Source organism: Erpetoichthys calabaricus, chromosome 1, assembly GCF_900747795.2.
Source record: "Erpetoichthys calabaricus chromosome 1, fErpCal1.3, whole genome shotgun sequence".
In the NCBI taxonomy this organism is placed as follows: domain Eukaryota; kingdom Metazoa; phylum Chordata; class Cladistia; order Polypteriformes; family Polypteridae; genus Erpetoichthys; species Erpetoichthys calabaricus.
The window spans coordinates 288,803,073-288,828,595 of record NC_041394.2 but is presented as its reverse complement, the minus strand read 5'-3'; the positions used below and the strand labels follow the sequence as shown (position 1 = coordinate 288,828,595).

General features: G+C 38.2%; 2 protein-coding genes across 2 annotated transcripts in view; one reads left to right on the top strand and one right to left on the bottom strand.

The window, feature by feature from the left end:
• The window catches only part of tm7sf3 (transmembrane 7 superfamily member 3), a 78,368-nt gene extending 77,736 nt beyond the window's left edge, over window positions 1–632 (bottom strand). The window contains exon 1 of the mRNA XM_028816273.2: window positions 246–632. Coding sequence (XP_028672106.2) covers window positions 246–363 — 118 coding nt within the window. The 5' untranslated portion in view covers window positions 364–632. The remainder of the gene's footprint in view (window positions 1–245) is intronic.
• The window catches only part of LOC127528026 (craniofacial development protein 2-like), a 1,148,403-nt gene that overhangs the window by 1,038,980 nt on the left and 83,900 nt on the right, over window positions 1–25,523 (top strand). The gene's annotated exons all lie outside the window — the stretch shown is intronic.

Below are 25,523 nucleotides of genomic sequence, written 5' to 3'. Positions count from 1 at the left end.
GGAGGAATCCTTCCCAATGATTCAGGTATAAGACACATGCCGGTTAAAGCTTTAATTATACTGAAAAACGAGGTAGGTGGACGATCGGTCACTTCATTTTGTTTGCCATAAAAAAACGTGGCTTGCACCTTACCAATACGAACCCTGGCTCCCGGCAACAGCACGCTGAAAAATCACATGCCTACTTAAGCTCTGTTTTTATTACGTTCAACGGAGTTCGCGTTGTTTATTTACGTAATACTTACCGGCAGATGGTTGGGACGTTGCCTGCTTACAACAGAATACACAAAGAGTTAGTAAGAATCCCTTCAACGACAGTTGCCTTCCTCGCCACTGGTACTGCGGTCGTTTTTGCGATGCCATTTTATCCCACGATGAAACTGGATATCCTATTGTAGTCGTTCACGACTTAAGCTTCTTTCGTCTCACCACTGAACGAACACGACAGCGGCAAGCTTGGCAGCAGCCTCGCTGGACTCCGTTCCTTCTCCGCCTCCCTCTCCCTGCCGCTGCGCACAATGTGAGCACTTGGCATTGCGGGCGGGTGAAGCATTTCCGCGCCTCCTCGCTTCTTGCGTGGAAGTAGAACACTCCCTGCAATAAGCTGCGGGCCTCTGCTTCTTCCAGCCTGCCCCTAGTAATCGGGTTGAAATCAGTTCCGTGATACTGTACTGCACTTTTCTAACGCGTTTGCACCCCACTGGTACGCTTCGAACCGAATAGCTCGTAAGGCATTCGTGCGATTCCGATGTTATTCGCCAAAGACTCCGTTACGTCTCACACTTTCAAGTCAAGTTTAATTACAGAACGCATTGTGTCATGGTTCAGTGGACGAAATTCGGCTATTCTTCAGTTAACATTTATTATCAAATATTAAACAAAGCATAATGTGGCAAATAGCATGGAGTATTGTACATTTAAAACACGCACTTTAAAAATTTTATATTTTAAAACTGCGCTGCGTACTACTCGATTCACATTAGCTCGGAAAACGACAGGTGAACCAGAAAATGCTAAGGGTGCCACAGATCCAGGTCTACACACATCCAGATAGCCAGTTTCATACCTACAGTTTTGGGGCCCTGAAGCTTGGGAACTGCTATTGGGGCCTGTTCACAACTGGCAACAAGGTCTGGGTGACCACAGTTATCTTTTTCAATGGGGTTGTTCCATGATAGATCACCACATTTTTTTTTTAAATTTAACCACCATATCTCAGATTTTGATTACAATTGCTGTATTAGATTCTCATATGTCAAAGTCACTGGTGTGAATAAAAACATCTTGTGCCTTATACAGTACAGACACAGTGGTACTCCTCCATGAAAAAGAAGAACTCACATTTGTCTCTGAAATAACTTGAAACTAACAAAAGCAATTGGCACCCATCATTGTTCATTCCATATTTAACAAAAATCAGACTTTAGATAGATACTTTATTAATCCCAAGGAGAAATTCACATACTCCAGCAGCAGCATACTGATAAAAAATATATATTAAATTAAAGACTGCTAAAAATGCAGGTATAACAGACAATAACTTTGTACAATGTTAACGTTTACCCCCCCGGGTGGAACTGAAGAGTCGCATAGTGTGGGGGAGGAATGATCTCCTCAGTTTGTCAGTGGAGCAGGACAGTGACAGCAGTCTGTTGCTGAAGCTGCTCCTCTGTCTGGAGATGACACTGTTCAGTGGATGCAGTGGATTCTCCATGATTGACAGGAGCCTGGTCAGCGCCCATCGCTCTGCCACGGATGTCTAACTGTCCAGCTCCGTGCCTACAATAGAGCCTGCCTTCCTAACCAGTTTGTCCAGGCGTGAGGCGTCCCTCTTCCTTATGCTGCCTCCCCAGCACACCACCGTGTAGAAGAGGGCACTCGCTACAACCATCTGATAGAACATCTGCAGCATCTTATTGCAGATATTGAAGGACGTCAGCCTTCTAAGGAAGTATAGTTGGCTCTGTCCTCTCTTGCACAGAGAATCAGTATTGGCTGTCCAGTCCAGTTCATCATCCAGCTGCACTCCCAGGTATTTATAGGTCTGCACACAGTCACCTCTGACGATCACGGGGTCCAGGAGGGGCCTGGTCCTCCTAAAATCCACCACCAGCTCCTTGGTTTTGCAGGTGTTCAGTGGTAAGTGGTTTGAGTCGCACCATTTAACAAAGTCCTTGATTAGGTTCCTATACTCCTCCTCCTGCCCACTCCTGATGCAGCCCACGATAGCAGTGTCATCAGCGAACTTTTGCACGTGGCAGGACTCCGAGTTGTATTGAAAGTCCAATGTATATAGGCTGAACAGGACCGGAGAAAGTACAGTCCCCTGTGGTGCTCCTGTGCTGCTGACCACAATGTCAGACCTGCAGTTCCCGAGACGCACATACTGAGGTCTGTCTGTAAGATAATCCACGATCCATGCCAACAGGTATGAATCTACTCCCATCTCTGTCAGCTTGTCCCTAAGGAGCAGAGGTTGGATGGTGTTGAAGGCGCTAGAGAAGTCCAGAAACATAATTCTTACAGCACCACTGCCTCTGTCCAAGTGGGAGAGGGATCGGTGTAGCATATAGATGATGGCATCCTCCGCTCCCTTTGGTTTAGAGTTTTGATTGAACGAAATATTTTAAATAATAACAAAAATGAAAATGGCATGGACAAAAATGATAGGACCCTTAACCTAAAATTTTGTTGCACAACCTTTAAAGGCAATCACTGCAAACAAGAAATTCCTGTAGCTCTCCGTGAGACCTGCACCTGTCAATAGGTAGTTTGGCCTACTCATCCTGAGCAAACTACTGTAATAGGCCAGGAAGCGAGGAGCTGATGGGAAATTTACCTTTTTAAAGTTCAATGGAAGGCTCTGTGTGTAAGGACACCAGGAGCTGCTACATGAAGATCTACACAGGTCAGACTGTCTTTGAGACCAAAACTGATCTGGGAATTAACAGGTTTTAAAGCCATCTCACAGTAAAGAACTTGTGCACCTGTTGTATTATTTATTGTTCAACCCCATCCACATATTTCTGTCTTAGGCATCTGATCATTTTAAACCATGTGGAGAGCTATGATATCTGATCTTGAGCTCCAATATGGAACATGCATCTCTATGAAATTTTGTTGTTACAAGAACAATTAAACAGCCTTGTTTGAAATGTTTTGGTACAACCCAGAAAGAGGATTAAATGAATAGAGAGAAGAGAACTTGCTATTCACAATTTAAAAATACTAGCCTTTTCAAACTTAGTTCAGAATATAGTGTGGCAGATGGCCGGGACCCTTGCCCGGCTGGGATGCCTCCACGCTGGAAGGACCAGGGGAGCCATCCTATTCAGAGGGCTACCTTCCCCTGAAAGCTGGATGTCAGCCCCCCTGGGTTGCAGCAGTGCCTCAGACTCCCGCACACCTTAATGGGAGTTGGAGTTGGTTACAGCCCTGTTGGGATCCAAGGGTGCCGCCAGGGGGTTCTGCAACTGCTGCTGAGCTCTCTTGGGCGGGTTTTCTGCCATACCCGGAGGTGCTGCCGGAAGTAGGTCAACGAGCACCTGGAGCACTTCCGGGGGTGTTATAAAAGGAGCCAGCAGTCGTTACACCGGGAGCCAGAGTCAGGAGGAGAGGGACTAAGCTTGCTGGAGAGAAGGAAAAAAAAAGAAGAAGAAAAAAAGCAAAACAGAAAATATTGTTTGTGCTGTGTTTGGGACTGTGGTGTTGTGCTTGAGGGAACGGGGAAGACGTTTCCACAATGAGGAAAAAGAAAATAAAAGCCCTGTGTGCTTTGAGCCTGTGTCCTATGTCTGTCTGTGTCAGGGCTGACCTTTACAATATTTACCACCTAGGTCCAACACCCAGACTCTCAGCGTACTTTAAATAGATGAAGGCTACAAGAGGGCTTCAACAGGGACCAAAGTTTACAAGTTCTTGGAAACAAGAAGTGCAGGAGAAAAAGTGGATGAATAGTTTATAATTCAAGCATTCTTGATTCTGTTTCTCTGCTAATGACAAAAATGTTTACATGTTTTAAGTGAAGAAGACCAAAATTTTAAGATAAGGCTGTTCTACTCATTAATCACAGTGTTGGAGAGTTTAGCACATGTAAGTAAGAATTTTACTGTACTTTGCACATGTGACCTTATAAATCTGTAAAATTCTCAACTGAGAGATGAGTGGGACAAACACTCACCTGGTAGGAAGAAGAAGGCCTAGAGCCTATTGAGAGGGATGAGAGGTAAAGGGAGTACAGTACTTTGGGGCAATACAGTGTCAAGCAAGTAGACAAACCACCCCAGGAGGCAGACAGGATTTGTCTGTTTAGTGAGGCTGAGAAGAACAGCAGCATCTCCCTGTGTTTACCACTCCTACTGTTGAGTATTTTAATAAATCCACCTATTTTTTGTGTATTTCTCCCTCCTTGGTATCACTTTGGGTTCTGCAGCTCACTATGGAAGTGCCTGCTACTAATGCAAAATGTATATTACACGACACACATTCTAGGATTTTAGTTGATCCTTTATCTAAAAGCAATAGGGAAATGAGAAAATCTGTATATTATTTGGATTGTAATCCAATAAGGAAACATACCTGAAAGAGCCTCTGGTGACATAATGCAGACTCAAAGTGTCATGTGCAAAACAGGCTTCACGTGTACGTAAGATGGAAATATGGCTTTAGTTCTATTGTCTCAGTTAAGCCTACACTGCGTTTGCACTTTCTGGACCTGGCTTGTTACCTGAACTGGAGTAATGGAGGGCCTCAGTACAGTGTCTTTTTTCATTTCAGTGTGCAAATTCTCGGAAGTCTGCTGATGTAAAAGCTTCACCATTATCAATACATAATTATAATTGCTGGCCCTTGTGCTTTAGGGTATTGATCTTTGCTCAAGTATGAGTCAGCTACAACTATATTTCCATTGCTATAGGCTAGCAGAGTCAATTTTCTGGTGTAGCATTTCTTTGAGGTCTGCTTCAAGAAGTGTGAATAGTGAATGTCTTTATCTCTGAAATGTATATTTTTTACTGTTTCGACCTCTTGCATTTTCATGCATTGCCACCACATTAAGTTCTTTGCTAAATCCATCATTTGCACAGTCCCCTAATGTTAGTTTTTCAATACAGAGACAACTCTCTTCATGTCAAGACTCAGATACCACAGTGTGACTGCACCACAATTAGAACTGACAGGGCACAGTGTCAGGTAATGCAAAATTTAAACTAGGTGCTGTAAACATAAGTAGGTCATCCACATAACATTAAACACAACACACGGGGAAAGGCCAAGTACTTCAGGTTAAGGCAAGTTCAGCCATGTCTTTTATGCATGTTTTGGAGTTTCCTTGAGCATTTCATGCACAATAACTTCTAAATATGTTTAATATTCCTTTCACAGGTATGGGCATGAACATTAATCTTGCAAGTTGCTTGCAAAATGTAAACCATTATGCGTAACTGTATAGGCAAAGAATGAGTCTCCTTTTCAGTATGGAGGATGACAACACTTGGCAGAATGGATTAAGATTATGCAAAAGCCAAAGCAGATCTTTTAGTTTGTGTGGAAGATGAAGTGGTAGTTCAAATCATATTGTTGTAACATGTTGGAACTGCTTATTGATCTGTCCATATTTATACACATAAGTAGGCATTACTCTATAGACTTTCTTGTCATTTGGGTCTATATGTACAGTATGTGCTACAATAGAGCACCAAACATAAGATGAAGTGTAACAGAAGGGAAAGGGAACTTAGTTCATTATAATTTGCCTTTATATCATCATCATCATCATCCTATACTTTTTCTAATTATGGGCTGCATTATGACTTAATGTTTATGCCCACCACATAACTGGTGGGATTATTTATGCTTAGGCTGTTGCACTGTTGCTTTATCTGTCAAAACATTTAATTCAGGAAACCTTGCAGAGACTGGATGTCCACTCGCCTTCAAAGAGTCAATGAATGCATTTTTAATAGACACCTTCCCAGTTGAGAGCCTTACCATATTTTCTTTCTGTACAATATCCTGAAATGCTTAATCTGAGGAGTTAAAACCTAAGTTATTTTTAAAATACTTAAATTTTAGTGTGGGATTTTTTAAATCTTAATTTCGTTTCTGTGACAAAGCATAGTTTGATGCCCAAAATCCCTGATAACCAGATGTCCATAGTACATCGCTCCCATGTACATAGTACTCATTCATCCATTATCCATCATAATCAAGTTAATCAGAAGGGCTACAATGCAGGAAGCAACCTGGATGGGATGGCAGTTCCATTGCAGAACACAGGAATGCACCTACCTATATTTTATGAAATATGGCTATTTTAGAGATGAGTAGCCTAGTATATACTGTATACAACATCTTTAGGATGTATGAGGAGAACCAGAATTACTCTTTGGGGTAAAAAAAAACATACTTCACATATAGAGTGCCCAGGCTGGATTCGGGCTGAGAACCCTGGGTGCAGAAGGTGTCTGCGTTAACCACTATGCCACCTTCTCACCTGACTCCACAGCTAACACTTCATATTGCAACCTCATTGCTCTGAACAACCCTCTGAGTGCATTGAGAATAATAGGTTTTGATGTTTAATCACAAGGGATAGCTAATACATTCATTTTAAGTTTACTTTCACAAAGAAACCACTTCCAAGGCCAAGAAGTAAACTGTTAATTCACAGTAAGCAATTTACAAATTTCAGTTTTTCCTGCAGTTGTATCAATGCATCATTAGCCACTGAATATTCTCAGGCAGCTATCATTTTGTATTAATGGACCAATGTGCAGTATGTATGGTGTATGGATTGAAGTCGCCCAGAGCTATCAGTAGGTCAAAAAGACACTGTTTAGCCTTTAAAAACTTAAGTGTCAATTCTCTGACCACTTCAGTAGACGCTGAGGACTACAATAAACTGCAAACTCACCACCCTATGCATCCTGCTCATTATACGAAAAACTGGCATCAATACATAATGTAATCATCCACTCTACTGCCATTTTTGACCTTCTTTCTCTTTGCAGTCCCTGGAATAATTACTTGAATGACTTGAAATGTGGGACATGTTTAAGCTAGGTGATGGCATAGAAATGTTTAATTCCCCTTCCATCCTTCTGATAGCAGACTCCATTAAGGGAGAGCAGAACAATTATCAGTCACACTACATACATATCATATACCACAGTGTGGGTGCAGAATCAGAGAAGAGGCAAGAGAGGAGACATGACAAAGAGGTAAACCAAACAGACATATTTTAATCAAATCCATAATTCTAAAGGGGTGATCCAAAGACAGACAGGGGATAAAGAAATGAGGCATACAATAAAGGACAATATATGGAAGAACAGAAAAAGGAATTTTATAATATTATAACAATCCACCATTAAGTTCCAAATCTCCATTCCTGGTTGGTACCTATTTATCTGATACTTAAAATGATCACTCCCAATGCAGTGATCAATAGCCTTATTCAAGACCCTAGCATTCTCAAGTCCGCTTAACCATTTCAAGTTCACAGAGGGATGGAGCCTATGGTGGCAAAACCGGGTGAAATGCAATAAATACAGACTTTCACTCTCACTCACATAATGGCAATTTGGAATTAGCAATTAACCTACAATTCATGTCTTTGGATACATGGGAGAAAAAGTAAAATACATCGACAAAAACACACCCTGGGGATGGTGATACAAGACCAGGAATTCTAACACAGGACACTGCATCCATGAGGAAGCAACACTAGCAGAATCTACCACCAAACCATAGCTGAACTAAAAATTCAACTATAGTTCCAAATATTCTCTATGATCCTTCCTTTTGTTCTAAAATATATCTTACCAACCACTTACTAATCACTGTGCCACCATGCTACTCCATAAATTACCAAATTATTATTTCTTCTTCAACTATCAATTTCTGACATGGATTACAAAATTCACAATATTAATTCCACCACATTGAACACAAATGTCTACTGTCACAGTCACAGTGGTTGATAGAAACTAAAATACCAGACACTCCTTTATATATGTTGCCTAACCATCTCCAATTGCCTATTCATTATTGCACCTTACCACCTCATACTCAGGGACTTGTACACAAATAGGTTTTTGAATACAGATAATATATTTGGATAGTTATGTAAGTTCAAAATATACTGTAAACTCCATTTTCCAAAAAAACCTCTAGTGTTCCAGTACTGTACTATAAAATGGTTGCTCAAATCCAGAGCATAAATATACCTCTCTTATGAATCCAAACCATCCACTGCTGGACTGCCTCATACTACCATAAAACCTAACCCTTTTGTACAGAGCAGTTCATGTATCTACCTGTCCTGTAATTCCAGACATGCCTTAATATGTAGACATGCAGCTAATATAGACTTTACTCGATCAGATTTCTGTTCCATCTAAATGTAGTACTGAGTCCATAATAATAAGAAACTAATCTTTGTAACAGAGTAACTTTTGATATTTTAATGATCTTATTTACCAAATGTAAAGCCTCAGTTCAGACTCTGCATTCATCCATATCTCTTGATGCACCCTCTTTTCTCCCAATATTGTGTATAAAAAAATCTACTCTTTTTACAGTTTCTGGATAGTTGATTTTAAAAGCACTTTTAATGCTTGATATCTCATAAAATTTTCGTAATACCAGACAACCCACACCAATCAGTCAAAACATTAAAATCACCTGCCTAATATTATGTTGACCCTCCTCGTGTCACCAAAACAGCTCTGACCCATCAAGGCATGGACTCCACAAGACCTCTAGAGGTGTCCTGTGGTATCTGACACAAAGACATTAGAAACAGATCCTTTATGTTCTGCAAATTGCAGTTCTCTGTGGATCAGACTTGCTTTTCTAGCACATCAAACAGATGCTTGACTGCAATGAGATCTGGGGAGTTTGGACCAAGTCAACACCTTAAACTCTTTGTCATCAGTGAGGTAATCAAAGTTATTCAGTACACTTGTCAGTGCTTTTAATGTTGTGGCTGATCGGTGTACATAGGCAGCACTATGTTCCACTCCACATTTACCTAATCTCAGATTACAGTTTACATTTTCCATATTCATCATTAGTACCATGTTTTACACATCAGCTTTCCTTTGCAATCAGCTAAGAATTTTGTATTTAAAACATCTTATGGTTTATATGGTCAATATTGTTACAGGTACAAAGTTTAGTGAAATAAGGGGTTTCATATTCTTAAACTGAGAAACTAATGCATCCTAAAATACTTTTGTTGCTAATACTCTGCCTAAAAAATGAATCATAGCAGAAAAAACTATCACACTTTTTCCCATCTTTTCAGTCTTGCAATCTCCTAGCTGTAATAATTTTATGTTGTTTCACAGTATGTTTAGTATCAATTTTCGGAATACAGATATAGATAGATAGATAGAATTAAGTAAATTCTAAGAAAATTGGTCCAATGGAGAATATAAAGGTGTATCCTGTAACTGCTGATCAGATTGCTCATTTTGGTAAAAAGCAAAGCCACCTCAGTTTTTTGGTCATAGCAGTTTAGCAACTTAATTACACTTAGTAATCTGGAAACCAAAGTTACTCAGCCATCTGCTACCAACTCAAGGTGAAATTCTAGTGTTATCAACTGTTTCAAAATGAAACTGACACCCCAAAAACAATAGATGGTAATTCTGCTTCCTGTTGTGGGTTTATTACAAAACATGCAATACTATTTGTTCTCCAGCTCTCAACATTTCCAAAAAGAAAACCATTTGTTTCTTATTTTTGCATTAGGTAGCATTGTTTTACCCTGAGCACATCTTCAACAGTAATCTGCTGTGAAGTGAATTTCTACTTTTTGTGAATTGATGTTTCAGAAAGAAAAGCAGTAACTGAACACAATAAGTGAAATAATTTTACGTTGATTTTCTGTACATAACACAAGGAAAATGCAATTCATACTCCTACTTGCCCTTGGTAAAAGCAAACAACATTAATTGAAAAACTGGAGTAATACATACTGTACATTACTCTGTAAAAGACACATTCTGTAGAATAATACAACATAAACAATTACATTAGATTAGTCAAATAATAAAAGCAGTGCTTTAATATTGACTTATATCATGTTTTCAGGTGGAGTCCAGGAATGGAGCACATGCACTAATTTCAAACTTAGTCTTCAGAGACCAAAGCAACCAGCCATCTGTTGTGAGGCACAACACTGTATGATTTACTGTACAAGGATCCAGGAGAAATTACATACAAATTTTAAGCCAGCTGGCAAGGTGACATGATTGACCTCCAGAGGCAGGTTAATAGCAGGCAGACATAATTTATAACTCTGGAGCAATGTATCCAATCAGCAAGATGGAAGACAGCAGTAACATTTTCATTGATGCTGGGCACAGCTCTCAAGAATCCAATCAGCTGTCTTCATTAATTCAGATTGTGACACGTTTTGTTCCCGAGATCCACAACTAGCCTTTGATGATTTTCTGGAACAGGTTGTGAGAGGAAGCATGGGGGATCACAGCAACAGAATCAAAGACTGCTGCATATACTGCACATTTCTAAATTAAAAAAATAAATAGAACAAACAATACACCATCAGAAATGCAAAAAAAAAAAAACTAGTCAAAGGAAAAGATTGACTCAGAAGCAGTGAAGGAGAACCTGTGCAGCTATTATGATTTACTTTCATTTATAAGTTTTTTTGTTTTTTTTTTACTTTCTTGTGGTACTTGGGTCGCCATTTTCAGATTTGGTTTAGGTTTTGGAACAAATAAATTTCAATTCTGTTAACAGTTTTCCTAATTGGAATTTATTCATTTAGTTTAATTATTTTTGCATCTGTTTCGGTGTCATTTTGTTTTCATGCAGCTGCCACCATTTTGGGGAACAGCTCCTGTCTCGTTGCTAGGTAAAAGACCTGGAAGTAAACAGCTGTAACATGGGATCATGGGTGTTAAGTTTATGATCAACACTTATTATTCCTACAAGTTTAAGTGTGAAAACTACGATATTGGTGCATTTAACTTTTGATTGTGTTCTTGGCTAACAAATCCTTGAAAAAGAAATACTGACTATGATTTAGAATTCTTACTAGGGGGCTCCGCCCCCTGCTCGCTTCGCTCGCCAACCCCTGGTGTTGGGAATGACAAAGAGCGTGATGTATGAATGAGATATAGAATAGTGTGACGGTGTAGATGATGCAAATAGAAAGCAAACAATAAAGTGTGTGGCACAGTGTAAAGGTTTATTTGAAAATTTCTTTGTACACGCCGTTTAAGTGTAAAAGGTAATTCCAGCTCAGAAACTTGTAAGGTCATTTAAGATGGTTATTGTTGTGATCAGAGTCAAGTTTGTCAGAGCTTAGAAAGAGTTGTGTCTCTCCAGGAAGTAATGGAATGACTTGGGTATTAATGTTTTCCATATTAATATTTTTTGGACATAATATAGTGCGTTGTGTTAAAAGGGGCATTTGGTCTAATGAGATTGCTGTTCGAAATGTCTCTGTAACTAAGTTGTCGCAGATAAAGGCTTGAGGAATTGTAATAATATGTGCCTGAAGTCCAGCTGTATTGGTGAGTGTACCATCTCTCAGTTGTAATAAGCAATTGTTATGATCTGGTTCTGGACATCGTATCTTTTTTACTAACTGTATCTTTTGAAAGCAATGCCAATTGTCTGCGTATTTTAAGGTGCACTGAACAATAGCTGAGTGCATGGCATCTGGAAGAATAGCTAATCACTGTCTAAGATCTCCTCCTCATAAAAGTACCTTTCCTTCAAATCGAATATTATTATTCATAAACGTTTGTAGAAGTTTATGAATGGTGTTGAGTAAGTGACTTCATGCCATTGAACATTCATCAATAAACAACATTTTTTCAAGACGGATGTCACGTGCAGTGCCACCGTTAATGTTCATAGTGGATACCGATTTGTAGGATCTAATGTAGTTGATAAAGATTTCACTTTCAGGTACATCGTCAGTTATAAGCCTCTGTAGATATTCAGTATATGAATGTAAAGAAGGCAGTCTAATTTGACCCTTTTGACAACAACATGTAAATGTATAACTTGTATTTCCAGTTGTTTCTTCAGGGAAGTGAACTGAATGACAATGATTGCAAATGACATTCATTAATCCGAATGAATTTTACTGGTGTATGTTTTTCTTGTGCCGTTTGAGAGGCGCGTTGTTGCATGTGTAGTATTTGGGACGTGTTGTTTTGGAGCTGTAATCGATTTGCCTGTGCTGTGTGAGAAGCCCGTTGTAGCCTTCGCTGCCATTAACGTATGTCTGAGACGGGAGGTGTTTCGTTTTGAATCCGTGCCTGTTGCGATGCAGCACTTTGATTGATAGTTTGCGTCATGTGGATCTAGGATGTAGATTTGTGCATATTTGCGTTGTTGATTTGTTTCAGGGTGCACTGTTCCAATGCGATGCAGTATTTGTGCACATATGCGAAAGTAGTATGGGCCATTGCCTTTTGGTGGCCTGATATTTACTCCGGTATATGCAAAAGCAAATGAACCATTGTAGGATCTAATGCAGTTCATAAAGTTTTTACTTTTAGGTACATCGTTAGTTAGAAGCTGTAGTTGAGCTTTGCGTTTTTGGAGTCGAGACATTTTTTCTTTTAGAAATATGGATAAGTAATAAGGAGAATTGCACTCACTGTTAATATGGAGCCTTTTCTGCGGGTTGAACGGTTAATAGTGCCTTATTGTAATGAGATCCACCTATGCTGCATAGCCGTCTATTTTGTTGTTTCTTTCGTTTTCGTGTGTTTGTTCCTGTTATCCTTTCCTTTTCGTTTTGTACCCGTGACCGTGTATTCATGACTTGTTTCTTTCTCAGCATGCGAAATATGGATAAGTAATAAGAAGGATCGCAGTCACTGTTAATATGTTTGTTTTTCTGCAGTCGAACGGTTAATAGTGCTTTATTGTAAGGAGATCCACCAATGCTGACACCTATGCTGTCTAGTGTGAAGGTGTTGATGTTCACTTTAGAATATGTGGCTTTGGGTGTCACTTCTTATGGATGTGTGTGTGTGGGGGGGGGGGGGGGGGTTGAGGATTGTTGTCGCGCGAGCGTCTTCTTTCTTTTGTGTTCCTGTGTCTTGTTGAATCCCCCTCTTTGTGTGTGTCCGTCCCTTGCTTGTAGGGTCTGTGGGGTGGTTTTGTGTTCTTTTTTTTGTGTTCCATGGGCTTGTTGAATCCCCCTCTTGTGTGTGTCCCGTCCGGTGCCTGTAGGGGGGGGGTGCCTTGCTGTTGTGCGCGGGCCTCTTTTTTTTTTTTTGTTTTTATTTGGGTCTAGTTTCGTGTGCAATGTGTTTCGTGCTTTGCTTGCGTTTGAATACTTTTTTATGTGCCGTTTCCTTTTTTCGGTGCTCTTTGCGCCTCATTTCTCAATTTTTCCTGTGCTCACTCCTTTTTTCTGTGGTCTTGTCCGCCTCTCGCGGCCCCTCATCCGCCTCTCTCGCCCCCTTCTATCCGCCTTTCTCGGCTCCTCAGCCGACCCTCGCGGACTCTTTTTGCGCCTGCGCAGTACGTCCTTTTTGCAGCTACGGCCCATTGCCGGATGTGCCTGCGTCCATCATCCGGTTTAGCATTCTCGGTTAGTAATATGGATTTTTAGCTTGATGATCATGCGTTTGACTTACTGGTTACAAGTCATTGCTTGTTCTTGTCCACACCTTATCTTCTGGTCCCATTCTATATTATTTTCTGCCTCATTCCTTCTGGCAGAACAGAAGCCTGATGAAATAATCTGAGATGTTAAAGGGTTATGTTTTTCTTAAAGGTGAGAGGATCATTTTAAAATTAATTGTACTTTGTTGCTGTGCAAAAAAGACAAAACTAGCTGATCAAGAAATGTATCTAATTGGTGCTTCAGTTTTTCTTCCTATTTACCTGTGACAGTAAAGCTATGGGTCTAACTGATTTTCAGCTTTCGCTGATAGTGACACATTAATATGCTTTGCTGTATGCAGAGCACCGGAAACGTTACTGCATATCAAATTTGCAATGAAACTTGAATGGAAAACTTCAATTAAGGTTTAGGGACTCAAAGAAAGGATTGAATAGTAATCTGTACATCTCAATCTTAACAAAATACTACATTTGGGAGAATTTTCCATAGCTCGGTAACCTGAAAGCATATTCTTACATTTAGGCAAGAACTCAAACTTTATAATAATAGTATAAAAACAACTGTTACAACTATTTTCGTAATCCTGATTTTATTTCTGCCTATTATTCAAATCAAAACAAAAAGCTTTAACCTTACCTTCATATACATATGATTATCCAATCAATTTTGATGTTAAGGTAAATTTTTTACCTAGAGGTCTTATACATGCTTTGTTCCCACTTAAGGCCTATTCAATGGAATAATGTACTGTATGCAACAATAACTGTATGCAAATTTCAAATCCAACAATGGGTACCAGCTTTTCTGTGGAGATTCACTTCATTCATGTACTAGTTACTAGACTTTACATAAAATTACTATAAAGAATACAGATTATTTTCCTTCTTTTTTATAAATTCATTTTTAAAGCAAGCACCTCAGGAAGTAATTTTTTCAAAACTTTGCTGTTGAAGTGCCTACACTTAAGTTCACATCAGAGAAGAATGAAGTAACCCTTCATTACAATTATTAGCATTTCTGAGTGTCTTCTCATGCCCTCAGGGATTAGCCAATGTTATGTCAGTTTTTGATTATTTCTGAATTATACCAATGTATTTTGGATCTTTGCTGTTAATGAGATTTTTTCTTAATTATTTAGAAAAACATGAAAGAATAACGTTCTTGGTAAAAATATGAAATTCATGTTTTATTTGTAGTGGCATAGTGTTAAAGTGGGTAGAGATGCCACATCACAAATACAGCATACTGGGTTTGAATGGCACACCTGGATGTTATCTGTATGGAGATCGTTTTTGAGGGTGAGACAGTGATTAATTCTGTTCCTTCATCGATTCAGCATTTAAGGCTCAAAATATAAGCCTAGTCACTGATCTTCTCCTTGTGTCTCTGTGAATTTTCCTTTGACTTACCCAAGGTTGTGCAGGTTAGGTTAACTAGCAGTTTGGCACTAAGGTGAGTATGAGTGTGTGCACGAATGGTCTCTGCAATGAACTGGGGCTCTGTGCTTTCTTGATATTCTCTGATCTTCCTCAGTCCTGAACTGAACTAATTGGGGTTGAAACTGTTACATTATATTATGTTAAATTTATTACAAAAATGTTGCTAACAAAAAAAAAACTCCAGGAAAGCACATCTACTGCTGGTATGATAAACTGAGATATGCATTTAAACAATTGAAAATCTTCAAAGCTTTCTGTGGTGAAAGTTTTATACACATCATTATACTAGTACAACAGACTTCTCACTGTAACTTTTGGAAAAAGCCTTGTTTGTATTTTTGCTATCAAATTCCACTAGAATGATTACTCAAAAAATCATCTTAAAATAAGCTTGTTATTTATTGACAAATGTCAACATTCAGTTATGTCTATAGATTTTTTTAACTTGTGAGTTTCCTAATTACCTTTAAAAATTCATTCACACTATAAAAATAAATCACCCATTTGTTTAAAAATCTGAGGTGTAGATGACTGAATTTTTTAAAATCACATTTACTTTAGTGATTACTCTCTCTTTCTCAGCAAAAGTCAGGCAAGGATGAAAAATGCTGGGTTGTCTGCATGAAATTGACAGGAAGCCTTGGTCACACCTCTCTCTCTCTTTCATATGCCAGTGCACTTGCCTAATTTGTTTTCAGGTCACCCAGCCCATATACTGAGAGTACCTCCCCCTAAATTGCCTTACTTCCATTGCCGACATGAGAACACAAGCCATCCCCACAATTACCTGCTTTTGTCTTTTTCTCAGGGCTTCACTTGTCCCCAGGGCCGGATTTATATGAAAAGAGGCCCTAGGCTATTCCACTTATGAGGCCCTTTCACCTTTCATTTTTAAGTTTGTAAATTACATGAGAGATAATAAAATACATCATTACTGTGATTAACCAATACATTTTTATGTTTGTTTATTAGTCATATGCATAGAATTTCTCCTTATTTTCGGTTCAGTGTTTTAGTGTTCACTGTTTTTAGAATAGTGTAATTTTAATTTTGCTAACAATTTGAATGTAGGCCCCTCTTGACCTTGAGGCCCTAGGCTGAAGCCTAGTTAGCCTATAGGAAAATCCGGCCCTGCTTGTCCCTGCTCTTAACGTTTGCATCTTTATCTACTTCCAACAGAGCCATTCAGTTCCAATTTTCTGTAATTCGGTCTCCGGTATACAGTAGGGTTTTGCTCACTCTTTACTAAGTGCTTAAGCCCAGGAGATAATTTCCTGTAGAGAGACAAAACTAAAATTACTTTTATGCTGAAAGAGTGAAAGGCTAAAACAACAAATTATTTGTAATTGGAAAAGGACAATGTTTTTGAATGAGCAAATACTAATGTGTAAGTAATTCAGAAGGAGAAAGGATTAAAAACTAAAGTTTTACATTTTGGTAGCATTTCAGTTTAGGTGTCTGTTATTAGCAGCTATTAACAGTCTGTAAATATTTTATTAATTATGCTATGAACAATTATACATTAGACAGCACGGTGGTGCAGTGGTAGCACTACAGCCTTGCAGTAATCAGACCAGGGTTCGTATCCCAGGTTTTCCCTGTGTGGAATTTGCAGATTCTCCTTGTGTTTGAGTGGGTTTCCACCAGGTGCTCAGGTTTCCTCCAACTGTCCAAAGATATGCTGGGTAGGAAGATTGGCAATACAAAACTGTGTGGTTGGAGGGTGGGTGTGTGTGCATTCATCCTGCAATAGAATGGTGCCCCATTCAAGGTTTATTCCTGCCTTGCACCCTATGACAGCTTGGATAGGCTCCAGCACCAAGCCCAGGTGACGCTGTTCAGGACTAAGTGGGTTAGAAAATGACTGACTGAAAATTACACATTATTTTTGAAAGTAGTAAGTTACAAGAATTTGTCAATTTGCATGACTTTTTTCAAGTTTGAAAGACTTTTAATTTGTTTTAAGACAAGCATTATATATCAAATTATCAAATATAACATGTAAAAGCAAACACAGGACAAGGTCAGAAGTTTGGGGTACCTTGCAGCCAACCCCATATAATTCACAGCAGCAAATTTTCAACAAAACACCACATAAGATGTGGCTTGTGAACTTAGGACCAACTAAATATACCTTTCTTCAACTTCACTTCACTGGTTATTGCAAAACCCAGTACTCTATTGATCTTTAAAATTGTTTCCCCAATTTGCCCAGCTTTTGACAATTCTGTAGAGGAGAAGGCAAGACACTTTCCAGTCCAAAAGAGGAGATATCCACAGAAGTACAAGGTGGCTTTTAATGAAACTCTATTAGCATTAGTTTTTGATGTTAAAAAATTCTTATTACTGTGATATTACATAACAACAATAATGAAATACATCAACTACTGAAACAACTAGGCAGTTTGACCTAGTGGTTGAGGTGTTGAACTGTAAACCACAAGGCTGCCGGTTAAGCTTCCACCACTGAATACTACGTGACCTTGAGCAAGTCATTTAAACTGCCAGAGCACCAACAGAATAATTGTCAAAACGTCTGTGATGCAATTTGTAATTTGCTTTGTGTAAAATATTAGGCAATTAAATATTACTTAACAATTATTTTCTGTCTGAGTTTCTACTTCATTTAAAATTCTGCAGAAATGTAATTTTGGTAATAAAATTATCAATTGTTAATGTTAAGAAACAATAGCGACATTAATAATGCGTTATTACAAAGCAAGCTTTTTAGATCAGCAGGGTGAGAACTGATCCTGCTTGGCATGGCACTCCATTGTACAGCCAGACCAAACTTAAACAACTTTATCTGAAAGCTCCAAGTTTCACCTGCTGAGAGATGAAGTCTGCAAAAAATGTTCTGCAGGGCCTTTTATGACGCAGAGCAACATCAGGAATAAATGTGGATCGAGAGAATCCCCAGTAGTTAGAAAGAAGAAGGGGAAAACATACTCTTTTGTGCAGAGGGGATGGTGTTGTAATTCTTATGTGGGAAACTTATTACATTTTCATTAATAACCTGTTGCACAAAACTACCTCTAAACACGTTTAAATTATTGAATGTTATTTAATTAACATAATTTCGGCATCTTTTGTACAGTATTTTGTCTGTCTCATGGTTGCTACCAGTTCTGGTTGATTTTTATGGTGGTGGTTACGGTATATTGCTAATTGCTACATCACCCTTTGAGAAAGTTGACTGGAAGAAAGAACTTGAAGTATAAGATATTTTGGACTCACTTCTCCATATGTATAAGGATAATTACCTAGTTCATTGAAAGGGCAATGGACCCCATAAGAGTTTTTTTTTTTAATTTTGAATGCCTCTAGGGCAAAGGCACCCGTAAAGAGAAAGGGAAAGAGTGAATGGCTGGCAGAAGAGACAAAATGAAGAGTTTAGGCAGCAACTGTTCTGACACAATTGAAAAAATGCAGAGAAAAAAGATTACAAACCAGGAACCAAAAATAATATGCAAAGGTAAAAAAACAGTAGATCAAAATTTCTGAAATAACCACATCCAAAATATTTACCCAACTGAGAAGAAAAAAATATGTTGATGTCCAGCTCCCTAAAGAACCATTCTGTGCTAGCTAACACGATAAAAGTTGTGTTTGGAATCCAAAATCTTGAACACTACAGTGCACCACCACCTTAAATATCCTTCGGAAAATGCCACAGGGCAAAAACTTCAAGAGTCACATAATGATAAGGGAGCCCTGTTACTAACAAAATGTGAGTAAAAATATACTTATATAGAACATAAGAACTGCATAACACTTAAGTAAATGATAAAAAAAATTTAAAAATTAAAACTATAACATCAGAAACTTGCAAATCATGACATAAGCCTCTCTCTAAGACATGGACTCTGAATGTGATCATCCAGGTTTCCCAGTTCCTTAAGATGAAATTGACACGCCAATTTAAGTGCATGGATATCCTGAAATAGTACCCATGAATTATCCTCAGGACCTTAACGAACTTAATAAAATATTTTAGAGTTTATACAAGAGCCTAAAATTTCTTGAACCTCATATTTCTTCTCCCTATCTACCTTGATTAGTGATGAGCAAGAGGAATGTTTTCTATGAGGACCAGTGTTTCAAACGAGATACATCAAAAAATGGATGTGTCTTAAAAATATACTAGCACAGCCAGTTTATATATGACTAATTGGGTGACAGTTTTTGGGACAAAACCCTCTGGCAGCAGATGCCCTGCATTACAAATCACAACTTCTATCCAAGCCAAAATCCTAGGGCTGTAAGTCTTTTGCAGTCCATTAATCCACTGGGTGAGGTTCACATCATAGACAGCATCTTCCCCATTTAGCCCCAGACTTCCTTTAAATGAGATAAATACTCCATCAAACAGGAGTTCAGACGAAAATTAATCAACAGAGGTTTAAGACTATACTGACTCTTAAATGGAGAAAGCTTGACAGATGAATTATATGAAGGATTTCTAGCAAATTCCACTAATGGTAAAATGGCACACCAATCAACCTGAATGAAATTCACCATGTGTCTATGAAATTTTTCCAGATCCTTATTTTAACCCATTTTTTGCCTATTGCTCTCACAGCCCTGAGGAGAAATTAAATTTAATAATCTTTCACACACAAAAGTGCAAGAAATGAGAAGTAAATTGAGGTTTTCTAACAAAATGAGTGGATTTCGGAATACCATGAGTGCCAAAATATTCACGAATAAAGACATTATAAATTCGTGAACAGTTGGTAACTTTTTTAGGCGGAATTAGAAGTCAACATGTGTGAGTGAGAAGGAAACTCTTAATTGCTGGTCACTGAGATGAACACTGGCCACCATCTCTAAAACACTGCTGCCAGCTGTAATTTGGGATGGTGCTTCAGATTATGCCATGAAACAGCGAGTAAAAAAAAGAGACTACGCATATGTGCAATTGAGCTAGCATGATACTCATCCTCAAGCAGTTCACTCCTTCTCTCTCTGCAGAACACCACTAATCCCAGATTCCATAACATGGATCAGTGACAGGACCTCATCTGCCAGGACAAATTCATTTAGGAGGCTGAAAGCTATGTTAAAATGATGGAGTTTATGAAGACATTCGCAGGAAAGGATGCTAAGTTGGAGGAGTGCGTCCTGCTTTCTGTTGTGATCGGTATTAGTAGAGTGTCATAAAGGGTAATCTGCAGTATTGAACAGAAACAGGAAAACAATCATAGAAAACATAAACAAGAAATGATCTATGAAAACAGGCAAATTGACAAAACTCAGCTGAGATATGCTAGATGTACAGGACAAGAACCTTACTGCAGTTGTTAAACACCGGAAGGTCCAAGATTATGTTCTGCCACTGTTATGATTTCTTGCAAACAAACTCATAAAACAGCACTGAAAACATGAAGTCAGCCTGGCCCTGGAAGTCAAAATCAGGCTTGCGTTCATGAAAAGGCAAGGTCCATTCAATCCCAAATAGGAGAGAGATAATTATAAAACCCCTAGCACAAAGAACAAAACAGTAATCGTTATCATCAATGTTTATTCAAAAGGTTATTCAAAATCAAACCAAGATGTAATTTCAGAAAATGGTCAAGGAGTTTACACAATGTTTCATTTGAAGGCAATCCAAAAGTGAATAAAACAGTAGGCCAAAAGACAGAAATTGAAAACCAATGGCAACAGCAAAATATTCAAGAATGAGAAATCTTCACAAGGAATCCAAGGAAGAGTACCCAAATAACAAAAGAAGTGGCTAATGCCTCAGTACAGGCGTGATGCATTTCTTGCCTTTAAATAGCCACAGCTACATTGCTGAGGATTTCTGGCCCCTTTGGCTAAACCCATAAAGAGGAAGGAAGACAAGTATGAGAATTAACATACTGTAAATTACAATGATGTTATAGTTGGGAAACCAAAAGACATACTGTGACAACAGCAAATAACATGATTTACCTCAAATTTTATCATAGAGAAATAACAAAAAACAATCGACAAAAATAATAAACTTAATAGAATGAAACAGAAACCAGGGCTGGAGCCCTAGTAAAACCATAATAACCATGATTGAAAAAAAAGGACAGAAGATGGAATTGTCACATGGGGCTTCATGGTGATGTCTGGCTAGATTTCAAGCTCCATTTTCCTACACCCATTATTCAATAATAATAATAATAATTCATTACATTTATATAGCGCTTTTTCTCAGTACTCAAAGCGCTATCCACACAGGGAGGAACCGGGAAGTATTCAAGTCTTTGACCCAACTACTGCAGATGTTAATCTTATTCATTGCTACATCCTTCAGCCCCAGAAATGTCTTTGTTTTCATCTCATCACAACTCTCAATCAGATATTAGACATATATAAATGAAAGACCTGTGTGTGTGTGTGTGTGTGTGTGTATGTAGCAGTCTGCTCTTCTCACGCTCAACCACAGCCACTAGATGGCGCATGCATGCACTTTTACATTTTTTTAATGCTTGCATGCACCTCAGTTCTCACTACGAAAGACGTGTGTGTGTGTGTGTGTGTGTGTGTGTGTGTGTGTGTGTGTGTGTGTGTGTGGGTTGGCGAGTGTGGAGCAGTCTCTGCTCATGCTCAACCATAACCAAGGGAGTTGGTGGGAATTCTATAGAAGATGTAGAAGCTTATACAAGTATGACTTGCACTTGTTGAGATGGTGCATGCATACAACTCACTTATCATTCAACCCAAACAAACTCAGCTTTGTGTTACATCCACATTGTACGTTCACACAACCATACGTTTGCCTAAGATAGGTTCCAGCCTGTCCCGCTCAATTATGGTCCAAATTATGGTAAACCCCTGATTTCACATTATTCTGCTGACCTGCACTCTGACTTCCATGTGAAAAGACAATTTCCTCTTGGAGAATTAATAAAGTGTAGCAAGTGTCAAAAAAAATATACGTACGTACTGTACTATATATATATATATATATATATATATACTGTATATACCGTATCTTCTTATATAATAATACGCTACCATTGCTGTTCGTTTGTCTGTCCAGGATTTTAAATCACCTGTAGCTCGTAAACCGTTTGAACTATTGAACTGAAATTTGGTACACATATACTACACGACGTCTGCTATGCGATTTTTGGGTGATGATTGACCTCCAAAGTTATTCCTCTTTTTGTTTTTATTTTATTGTAGAATCAACTCTCGGCAGGAGCCAGCAGGGCAGCCGTGGGGCACATGCGTACGGGCACCATTCTCATTTCCTACCACCTTCACCTTCACTTCCCTATCTTAAATCATTCTTGAGGCAGATTGAAGACGTAAGTGCCAGCTTAAGTGAAAAATGAAAGAAAACGTACTAATTGCAACGCAGGCACTGACTTCATCAGTTTTAATGCGAAAAGATGCTGACAAAAGAAGAGCTGCTAGGGTGGAGAAAAGAAGAACTGCTCAGGAAGCAGCAAGCGCATCAACCTCTAAGCAAACGAATGCTAAACGTACAGAGAAAGAGTATGTAAACTATGAATGCTTAAGTCAAGTGTATTCACTGCACGTTATCGTGCAGTGTGCCATAACTGGTATATACATAATCTACTTGTATTTGCCTCTTCATTTGCATTTTCAAAGCTTTACCCAACTGATGCAAGGAGGGAATGCTGGTGCACACTTGCTGTGGCTCCTCTCTGTGAAAAACTGTGCATGTTTTGAGCATGGGAAAGGTGCTATATAAATAAAATGTATATTAATAATAATAGGTTATTAACTCAATATTACAAATGTTTCAGTTCTTTAGATGTTACAACAAATAGAATGGCATGCAATTAGTAAAGTATCAACTTTCTACAATAACAAACAACCACACCAAATACCTGAAAAGTAGCACAGGAATAATTCGGACTTCCAAATTCAGTTCTAGTCCTCCGTAATACAATTTTGTCATCTGTGATGTATATGAATGATGTGAATGTGTATAAAGATAAGAAAGCAATATACAGTATATATATTTTTTATTTATATATGAACCTGTATTTGTGTAAGATAATTAAAGGTGTGAAGTGTAATCTTGGTGTGAATATTACAATAAACAAAACATAGCAAACTACAGTAATTGTGTGATAATTCTAACAATTGGTGTCCATTAAGTTAATTCATTACTTCTACTGTACTGCGCTGCCTCATACCATCGGAAACCAGACACTGTACTGTAAGGTTACCACCTCTCTAGGTTTGGCATGGAGTCTCCAGGTTTCAGTCCTCAGGCTCCATGCTCCGGGTCAAACGTCAATTTCTCCATGTGAAAAATTATTTAACACTCAACAAAGAAAATTCCGAAAACTCCCTGCTACCGATTTAGTTTAACTTGAATTACACTGTGTTTTGGATTTCTCAATATTCGTGGCAACGTCGCGTCGCAAGGAAAGGCGAAATTCGTTAGCAATTACCAATCATTTCCCAGTCTCTCATCCTGGCGTTAAGACTTGTTTCTTGCGATTCGCACGACTTGCGTGGTTAGATTACTTAGTTTTCTGTTGTCTTTGAAATTTGTTTTTGAACCATGAGCGATGATAGTGATGGAAGCAGAAAAAGCGACTCAAATGTGGCGATACCAAAGCGGCCAACTACATCTTCTGTGGATGAGATGCCTGCTAAGAAAAAGCGTAAATATTCCACTTCTTTTCAAGATTCTTGGAGGCATAATAATGATTACAAAGACTTGCTTGTTAAAGTGGACAATTTTACCGCAAAATGTATTCTTTGTAGTGTATAATTCACCATAAAACGTGAAGGTGAGAAGTCTATAAAAACGCATTTAAAAAGTAAAGGACATTCTATTGCCGTAACCAGCAGTGCTAAAAATAAATTATTGACTTCATTTTTTCCAAAAAAGAGTAGTAATTAAGAAAGTCTTTTAACTATGATTGAAGTTGCCCAGGTCTATCATGGTATCAACCGTCACCACAATTACTTAAGCACAGATTGTGCCATAAAATTAAATTCTTACTTGTATTGAGATTCTGCGTTGGCGAGAAAAGTGCATTGTAGGAGAACAAAAGCAGAAGCCATCGCAGAGAACTGTCTAGCTCCTAAAAGTATAGAGAATGTCTTGGATGAAATGAAAGCCAATATAGAGTCGCCATTACCATTCGTCATTCTGTCTGACGCTTCCAATAAAGGAAACCAAAAGCTATTTCCGGTCACAGTAAAATATTTCAGCGTAAAAAATAGAATCTAGAATAAACTCTTGGACTTTATAGAAAATAACGACGAATCTTCCGCATCGATAACAACAAGAATACTGAAAACTTTAGAAATGTGTTCACTTAAAATTTCGGACATAGGTTCATATAGTGCAGACAACGCTTCCGTGAACTATGGTCTCCATAATTCTGTTCACAAAAAACTTATAGATCGTAATGCAGGATTACTGAAAGCAAATTGTAATTGTCATGTGATACGTAACACAGGCAGAAATGCATCGAAAGCTCTTTCATATGACGTGGAAAATTTGGTTTTGAAAATATACGCAGCATTTTCTAACAGTGCCAAGAAATCTGAAGTTCTAAAAGAGTGTTTTGAATACCTGGAAATGGACTACCAAAAAATGTTGCCATGTAACAACAAGATGGCTTTCTTTGTATGCCACTCTTGATAGACTTTTACATTGTTGGCCAGCTGTCAAAAAATATTTTCTTGATCTAGGAGAAGAAAACTGCGATAAAAATATCTGGAAATTCATAAAAAAAAAACACGAGCATGGATTGAAGATGATCTTAGTTCTGAGATTCTAGTCTCAGTGTTACATTTATTTTGTTCATCATTATATGAATATTTTAAATATCCACATTGCCAAACTAGAAAGCAATCATTTAACCAGCACTGAATTACATGAAATTATGTCCGATTTAAAAGAACAGAACTCAAAGGCAAAATTATCCATTTTTAGGAAGCAAAGTACTAGCTGCCTTAAAGTACCTTCCAACAAAGGAAAAAGAAATTTTTGTGAAAGAGGCGAATCTAGTGTACAAAAAAACAGTTGACTATATAGCGAGGTATTATGATTTCCAAGAGTCCCTTTCAGTATTTTGACTGTTTAAATTTAAAGAAGCATAAAGCAAATATTAGCTATCAAAAAATACTGGAAGCTAAAGATGCAGCAAAGGTAAATAACATCGATGAAGATGCATTATACGATGAAATTGTTATTCTTAAAAGTGGACTGCAGGAGCGCGAAAAGGGCCATACAAATTTTGAAAATAATGAAATTTGGTGTAAAATTTTTCAAACCTCTGATCTACCTAATTTGCTCAAGATTGTTAGCAAAATTCTAACCATTCCTGTCAGCAACTCATTTCCCGAAACAATCTTTTCTTTAATGTTTAATCTTTGGACAGAAGAAAGAAACAGAATGCAGGTTGGTTTAGTTAAGGCAGAGTTATGCATGAAAATAAACTTTGATATGTCTTGTTAACAATTTGCAGAAT